This window comes from Watersipora subatra, chromosome 9 (genome assembly GCF_963576615.1).
Source record: "Watersipora subatra chromosome 9, tzWatSuba1.1, whole genome shotgun sequence".
Lineage (NCBI taxonomy): Eukaryota > Metazoa > Bryozoa > Gymnolaemata > Cheilostomatida > Watersiporidae > Watersipora > Watersipora subatra.
Window position 1 is genome coordinate 21605516 of NC_088716.1, and position 9362 is coordinate 21614877.

The window sequence follows — 9362 nt, forward strand, 5'->3', positions numbered from 1 at the left end:
GCGGTCAAATGGAGGTGACGTTCAATTGGAGAGTGGCGGTTTATTTTTCAACCCTTCTCTCAGGGTGGCGGTCAATTGGAGGTGGCGTTCAAATAGAGGTGGCATTCAATTAGAGTTTTGACGGTATATCAGGAAAAAATATTCGTTGTTAAGCGAACTCTTTTATTGAGAAGCACCTAATCTGGAATACATTCTGTCAGAGTTTATGAATCGATGTTTACTGTAACAATATGAAAGACTGGACCAGCCGACGTGTGATGTATTTCGTACACTTAGAATTTGTTAAATATCTCAAGAATTGACATTGGGAACTCTTAAACAATATGTTATGTTATAATTAAAACTTTTGACAACAAAACTATTTATTAATTTGTATAAGTATATTCTGTTGAACTTAGTGATATTGTGTGCTATGTGCGCCATTTCTGCACAGTTATGTAAGCTAGTGCACGCGGTAGGCTAGTGCACCCTGCTTGTTTACTAAGCTGAATGTCTGGAGTTCAAGTCCTGTACAAAGTGATGTTTTATCCTCTTTACCCTCACTCCTGACAGACAGACGAGGCTCTTATCATAGTTAAGGCTAGCAGTAAACTTGTTTTTAATCAGTTAGCTCTTTGGTTTTTAAGAAGTGCTCAGGAATCAGACATATTTTTGAAACCAAGTATTTTAGCATTTTGGTTAAAGGCAAGAAACATATGTGTGTGAAGTTTGAATGAAATCGGCCAGAAGCTGTCAAAACGTAGTGGGTTTACACAGACAAACAGACAAAGCTTATGTTTCGAATATGTGAGACAGTCACTTCTTGTAGTCTCATGTATATCATGTGTAGCACCTCGTAACTGGTCAGGTAGTCTACACTTTCGTCCCAGCATCAAATAGTTTAGTTTCCTCTGTTGCTGTAGGTGGGGTTGCTCTGAAGGCCCTCATGATCTGTGGTAGCATAAAGTCCCTATTGGTTTGGGCTTCTTACAGCCAAGGAAATTGCCTAAAGTTCTATTGTTACGCTTTACCGTGCCATTAGGTTGAGGATAATATGATGTTGTGCGAGTTATGAGGATCCTCTGCATAGTGCAGTGTTCTTTCAAAAGATCTTCAAATTGTGTTCCTCGGTCACTGTGTAGCGCTTCTGGAAAGCCATTCTAGCAAAAGCCAGTTTGTACACAAACCAGCTTGTACACTAACCAGCTTGTACACTAACCACCTTGTACAGAAACCAGCTTGTACACAAACCAACTTGCATAGAAACCAGCTCGTACACAAACCAACTTGCATAGAAACAAGCTTGTATACAAACCAACTTGCATAGAAACAAGCTAGTACACAAACCAGCTTGTACACAAGTCAGCTTGTACATAAACCAGCTTGTACACAAACCAACTTGTACACAAATCAGCTTGTACACAAATCAGCTTGTACACGAACCAGCTTGTACATAAACCAGCTTGTACATAAACCAGCTTGTACACAAATCAGCTTGTACATAAACCAGCTTGTACACAAATCAGCTTGTACACAAATCAGCTTGTACATAAACCAGCTTGTACACAAACCAGCTTGTACACGAACCAGCTTGTACAGAAACCAGCTTGTACACAAACCAACTTGCATAGAAACAAGCTTGTACACAAACCAGCTGGTACACAAACCAGCTTGTACACAAACCAGCTGGTACACAAATCAGCTTGTACACAAACCAGCTTGCATGCGTACATACATGTACATTCTAGAAAATAATATATAAACAACTCTATTCCTCTACTCCAATTGTTTAATTGTAAAGAGTTCACTGGTGATGCAAACTGACCAATCATCTCAACTGTTAGTGTTCATGTTTGCTGTCAGTTGTGCATCATGGGAACAGGTTTGACTATTATAGCAGATACCATTTTCTGTTCATATCTTTTACTTCACTTACTTGCTGCTTTCAAAGTAGAATGTGAATCAATTATATAATAAACTTTGTAGCACCGTTTGATTATTCTCAAGTTTCATAGTAAAAATAACACTTTGATTGACCAATCAATGTTCACAATGGTATCATCACGCATTGTGATTGGTCAATTATACTTTCCTTTTATTATACCGCTAAAATCTTTGCTGCACATTTAGTGATGAAGGGTAACTAGGCTAATCATTGGCTAACTCACCAGCCAATGATTAAGCTATTTTAAGCCAGAGTTCTCTTGGTTTAAAGACGAATAGATGCTCCCAATTATTCTTAAATTTATCACATTTGTTCAAAATTATTTTTAACTTTACAATATTTCTTCAAAGTGAATTTGTTTATAATCACTGTTTTAGGCGTGGCATATGGACAGGGCACTTACTTCTCTACTCAATCCAATTATTCAACTGGCTATTGCTCAGGTCAAGGTGAGAGGTGCATCATCCTCGCCAAGGTCGTAACTGGTCGATATAAACTAGGCAACAGCTCCACCACCACAACTAATTTACCAACACAGTATCACTCAACTGTGGACAGTGAGCGAAATCCTTCTATATTTGTCGTCTATCACGATGCAGCAGCGTACCCTGAGTACGTCATCCATTTTTAGAAATATTAACATCAATGGAGTTATCTGCTCCTATACCTTGGAATATTTTATCCTTATTTTTATTGATTTGTAAGTTTGCGGAGTACCATGTCACAGTAGCCTATTTATAGTATGTCAACCATTTCTGGTAATAGATGTAACAAAGATAATATGGACATTGATGGAGTTATCTGATCTTGTACTCCAGAATGCTAGTGACCCAATTGTTGAGGCTTAATGTGATATGCCAGCATCTTTTATGAGTTTCTTGCATATTATTGTTAGTAACTAGTGCAGTGAATCATATTCACAATTGTATTTGCACTTTTACAGGGTTAATATATTATGAAGGATTTTATTGTTCCATGTTTTCTAATGACTATACCGAGCTACATGTAGCTCGTTGTTAGTAACTAGTTATACATTACTTATTAGTCTGTATGTGTTCTTATGTGTGGTTAACCTTTAACCTCAATATAACTGGATTGCTGTTTGCAAGATAATCACCCTTTCTATATGTAAGCGTATGAAAATCATGTATCCAATTCAACTTTTTATTTATTTATTTTTATTTATTTAAATAATAAATCAGTTAACCAAATATTCAAAGTATTTTCTTTTAAAAGAATTATCAAACAAACAATTTTAGTGAGTTTTCTCACTGATACTTTTTGAAAACTGGATTTTTATGCAAATGCATTTATAGCTACGTACATTCAGTAGGGGATTAGGGAGTTACATTTAGTAAGGAACATCATTTGAAACATTCGAAGTCTATTAAGTTTTTGAATACTGTTTTATGCTTAGCAAACTAGACAGCAAGTTGCACTGCTTTTTCGAAAACAGAATAAAAACTTTATACTTAGAACAATGCACAGCTTTAAAGGAACCAATGCTAAAGGTGTTATCTCATATTCTAAAAAATATTCCAGTTATATAATGCATACTGTCAGGGTAATTTTATGCACAATTTTGTGTGTGTTAAATAATGTTAACATATTAAAATGATGTTAAAAGTTGACTTGGCCATCTCTAAAATAAAAATTAAATTTTAAAACCACTCATGATCCATTTAGCAATAATCCACTGGTTTCAGCTTTCAAGAAGAAATGTTAACCCTGTTTTTCTGAAAGTTGGCATACAAACATTAACATCTGTATTAATTTAGTGTTAACATCACATTAACATTATGTTAATACAGTTGAAATTGTGGTAACACAGTTAATACTGTGTTAAAATAGTTAACACTGTCTTAACACAGTTAATACTGTCTTACCTCAGTTAACACAGTTTAGATGGATGTATGCCTTATGTGAGCTATCACTTTTGCTACAGGTTTGTAAGAACACTTGAACATAAATGGCTTAACGACATAAATGTTGTTTGCCGCCGAAACGATAAAAGATATTTATGTCATTTCTACAGAAAACGGATGAAGAGATTTTAATAATACTCAAAATTCATATCACAAGTATTTATGTCAAGGAGGAAGAGCAGCACTCCTTTTATTCAGAAAAAATGAAAGTAAGGAATATTCATTCATTCATGCATTACATCTTTTACGAATTACAAATCAGTTTGCTTATATTTATTGTGATATTCTATAACAACAGAATTAATTAATTAATAGAAAAGGCATACATCTATCTTAAATGTGTTAACACAGTGTTAACTGTGTTAAAACAGTGCTAACTGTATTAACACACTGTTAATTGTCTTAACACAGTTAACACCATGGTAAAATATGTTAACACAATGTTAACGCATTGTTAGCACATATGTTAATGCCTGTGTGCTCACTTTAAAAAAACAGTGGTAACATTATTCTTTGAAAGCTGAAACCAGTGGATTACAGCTAAATGGACCATGAATGATTTTAAAATTTAATCACCACTTCAGTGAAGGCCAAGTAATTTTTTCACATAAATTTTATATGTTAAAATTATTTAACACACAGACTTTAACGACAAAAAATTGTGCATAAAATTACCCTGAAGGTATGCATTATATAAATCGAATATTTTGTAGATTATGACATAACACCTTTAGCATTGGCTCCTTTAAAGCTGTGCATTGTTCTAAGTATAAAGTCTTTATTCTGTTTTTGAAAAAGCAGTGCAACTTGCTCTCTGGTTTGCTAGGCATAACATGATATTCAAAAACATAATAGATTCCGAATATGTTCCAAATAATACTGTTAAAGCTTTGCTACAGCTTGAAGCTTTCTGACAGCCAAGCTTAGAGCTTTAATACCAGCTTATCTACAGGTTCTTGTCACAGTGGTATTTGTGTGCTAGATCTCGACGAAGACGGATTCTTCGTTTAAAACTCTTTTTTGTTATCCTGTGGAAATCCGTAGTTTGGTGAGTAACTTATACATAGTCTGAGTAGAGACTGTAATTCTTGCAGAGATATTTATTATTCTCTTAGTATCTTTGTTAGTTTTAATGCTCTGTTTCTTTAGCTTTTTGTCCAACTTGTTTAAAAATGAACTTACAAAAAATTTTAGCAGATTTTATCAGAAAGTATTTTTCTATCATTTGTGATTGTTTTTGATGTTTGGGGTGATCTGATTGTCAGGATGTTTCATGAATAAAATCGACAAAACTTGATCGCGGTTAAAAAGATCAGGAAAAAATACATGAAAAATGATGTCACTAGTGCGGCTGCCTGTCTCTCTCGTTATTGATATCGGCTATTGTCTTTAAGTTGTAGCATTTCGCGTCTCTATTCTGTCGACCTCTTGATCAAAGTTCAACGATAGATGCCATAATCGCACTTTCACTTGAATATGAGCATTCCAAGCAAAGATTTCATTTAAACTATTATGTCTCTGAACTGATGAGTTGGTCTGAAAGGACAAAAGTCACATCAAATTGGAGCTTGAAGTCTTAGCCTTATATCCATAGTTTTATATCACTTCAATGGTGTGAGTTCACCTTTCACAACAGATATTTGTGGAGACAGCTTATCCTGTAACAGGTAACTCTTGTACACAAAGTTATCACCAGCCAGTTTTCTGTAAACACACCATGCAGTGGATAACATAGTAGCGTTACTCATAAATCACACCAAATTTGGTTTGCTATGCTTTGGTTGACTTGTAAACATCTCTCCAAAGGAAAGCAATATATTTCTCAACATATACAATTGTTATTTTGCTCACTGTTCATCTCAGAGACTTATAAAATAGAATTTATTATGCTAATGTATGTTCACATAGCAAATGAGCCGCTTCAGAATGAACTTTTTTACAAAACTCAGTTTGTACTACTAGGGTTACAATGTCCTTAATATACGGTTTTTTCACCTTACGGTGTGGAACACGATGATTAATGGTCCCGACCATATGACATTCTTTGTCACATCTACAAAAATTTCTCTCGAAGCCCAAATTTGGCAAGTCAGTGTGCTGAATATGTCGGAATAACCAATGCCAAGAAATATGCCAATATTCTATTCACCAAAAATCATTCCACATCGCATGAAGGAGATACGATGCTTGCTTTCAGTTCAGCAATCTTTGTGTTTCGTAAATGCTTGATGTTGCAGGAGTGAAACAAAAATTACTAAACATTACTAGAAAGTTTCTCGTGCATTTTAGCGTTTAATATAATATTTACTATGAACTTTAGTTTATTAATTGTATATAACTATGTAATTACATATATAACTGTAATTCGTTAGCCATGGGTCCTAAGTTTGATAACAAAGTTAAAGGAAGAAGTACGAAAATGATTACCATTGTACCAAAACTAGAGTTACTAGGTTACTATAGTTACTAAGGTTAATATACTAATTTTATTGATTTTTAATAAGTATATAACATTTTGAAGATTTTGATGTTTTTTAGTAGGGGTGTTTGTATTGGATAATTGCTTTAAGTTTCTATACCCCTCTATACGGCAATTTCGCCTTACGATGCCAACACCGCAATAAATTAATCTCATATGGCGAGAGGGCACTGTACTAATTCTACAATCGCTAAATAAAATCGTTTTAGAATAAGACAATTTTGGCTTTTAAAGATGATCTAATTTTGCCAATATTCTTCAGATGAAGCTGAAATATGATTTGATATTCTACATTGATTCTGGTTCTGTATGTTTATACCTATAGTTAAGATATTATAATGACTAAACGTGAGGTATGTTTGGCCTTGTCAGACAGTTTATTCATAGCCCAGGAAGTGTAGTTGATAGCCCAGGATGTGTGATTCATAGCCCAAGAGGTGTAGTTCATAGCCCAGGATGTGTAGTTCCTAACCCAGGATGTGTAGTTCATAACCCAGGATGTGTAGTTCGTAACCCAGGAGGTGTGGTTCATAACCCAGGAGGTGTGGTTCATAATTCAGGATGTGTGGTTCATAACCCAGGATGTGTAGTTCCTAACCCAGGATGTGTAGTTCCTAACCCAGGAGGTGTAGTTCATAACCCAGGAGGTGTAGTTCATAACCCAGGAGGTGTGGTTTATAACCCAGGATGTGTAGTTCATAACCCAGGATGTGTAGTCCATAACCCAGGAGGTGTGGTTCATAACCCAGGAGGTGCGGTTCATAACCCAGGATGTGTAGTTCATAACCCAGGAGGTGTGGTTCATAACCCAGGATGTGTAGTTCATAATCCAGGATGTGTGGTTCATAACCCAGGAGGTGTAGTTCATAACCCAGGATGTGTAGTTCATAACCCAGGAGGTGTGGTTCATAACCCAGGATGTGTAGTTCCTAACCCAGGATGTGTAGTTCCTAACCCAGGAGGTGTGGTTTATAACCCAGGAGGTGTAGTTCATAACCCAGGAGGTGTAGTTCATAACCCAGGAGGTGTAGTTCCTAACCCAGGATGTGTAGTTCATAACCCAGGAGGTGTGGTTCATAACCCAGGAGGTGTAGTCCATAACCCAGGATGTGTAGTTCATAACCCAGGAGGTGTGGTTCATAACCCAGGAGGTGTAGTCCATAACCCAGGAGGTGTAGTTCATAACCCAGGAGGTGTAGTTCATAACCCAGGATGTGTAGTCCATAACCCAGGATGTGTAGTTCATAACCCAGGAGGTGTGGTTCATAACTGTGGAGATATAATTGTGCCCAACTTGATACTATCATCGTCGGATTTATGCTCAAAATTGCCAATTTAATACAGCAAATAAACAATATGCTAAATTTGTCTGTTGGAGCTTGTAATCACCTTTCCACATATTTTGCACCTACAACGCAGCGGAGTAAGACATGGTGAATCTTTTGATACCAAATAACTGTAATGTGAATTTTGTTGCAACTTTTTTGACCATGCTGCGTTCATGTGAAAGCTATTTCCAAGCATACATATAATCGAAGCCCAAACATCGGTCTCCATTACTGAGCAAACCATAAGATTCTTATTTCAACTGTAGAGAACATGCTTATTCTGATCGATTTGTTTGTCTGCTCAAGTTTCAACAGTAGTGACATCTTACCACTGTGTCGCGGCTGCATCGATGTCAACTCAATACTTGATTTTGTGATGGGTTTTTGCGAAAATGTGCTGTACATGTATGTACAGTGGCATGCCAAATTTCTTACTGCATCTAGCAATACGAAATGCGCACTAGCAACACTCCCACTGCATCCAATGCTACTGCGCAGTAGATAACACAGCCACTGCACCAATACTACTTAGTGATTGAATGCATGCAATACTAGTTGCACTGCATGTAAACTGCGTAGTATGCAGTAGTAAAAATAGGCAATTATACTGCATGGCTATGACACGCTTACTATTCTGCGAATGTAGCGGAATATTTATTTAAATTTAAGCATAAATTTACTGCAACCATAATGCATTTTACACATCAGGAATCAGTGAGTACTTATCCATGCACAGTTATGATTTTTTTTGTAGGGGTTACCTCAAAATCTTTGAGTGGAACACAGGAGTTGGGCAAATAAAACAACTACATTTTAGCTGTAAAATTTCGCAAAATGCTTCATCTTTATTTGCAAATGCCTTGGTTGATATTTTATTTCAAATAAGGCAAAGCAAACCTTGATGGTTAATTAGCAGCAATGACCTATAATGGCTTAGTAGATTATGATACTCCGGCATCTGTCACTCAATGATGTACAGTACTAGAAAGGTCTTTTTTCTTTGCTTGTATTGTGATAATAGTATGTGATTAGTAATGTTGATTCTTCTGTGAAAATCTAGTTCCTATCCAAAAAGTCCTGCGGTTGCGGTAGGAAAATTTCCGTTCCTATCTTAAGTCTTGCAACAACCTGCTCAATTCTCTCTCATTGCAATCCTGCTGGTAATTAATATAGGAAACAAAAATAACCGTAATTTATTTAAAATGGTGCATCATCCTCATTTTGCTAGCAGCTCAAATGGTGAGTGGTTGTTGAGTGGAGCCTTGCTGTAAAATAATAAACCAACACCAAGTCTGGCTTGCATACAGGCTAGAGTCTAGACCATCACAGGAGGAGAGCACAAAGTTCAGCAACAATTGTTAGTGAACTTGATGTTCTCCTTCTTTTGTGGGCTGGTTTTTTCTTGGTGTTCGTATTTATTAGGCTTAAGTATCATAACAATTGTTATACTACGTCAATATCCCAAACACCTACCCCTCCTAATCCTTGTAAATATTATCACTTGTTATGTGGCAGACTGATTGTGGTGACAAATTTCTGATCGTGACTGTGTAGACTTATTAGAACTAAAAGTTAACATAAATCTCAGTCAATCAATAATCAGTACAGGCCCGGCCAAAAGTGAGTGCAATGTAACAGTATTTATACCCTGCGCAACATTACCCACTTAATTAAACATAAAATTTAAAAACATATTGAACATATAT

General features: G+C 36.0%; 1 protein-coding gene across 1 annotated transcript in view; it reads left to right on the top strand.

The window, feature by feature from the left end:
* LOC137404894 (uncharacterized) overlaps window positions 1–3051 on the top strand; it is a 67563-nt gene extending 64512 nt beyond the window's left edge. Inside the window, exon 11 of the mRNA XM_068091120.1 lies at window positions 2302–3051. Coding sequence (XP_067947221.1) covers window positions 2302–2555 — 254 coding nt within the window. The 3' untranslated portion in view covers window positions 2556–3051. The remainder of the gene's footprint in view (window positions 1–2301) is intronic.
* Window positions 3052–9362: the final 6311 nt, after the last annotated feature.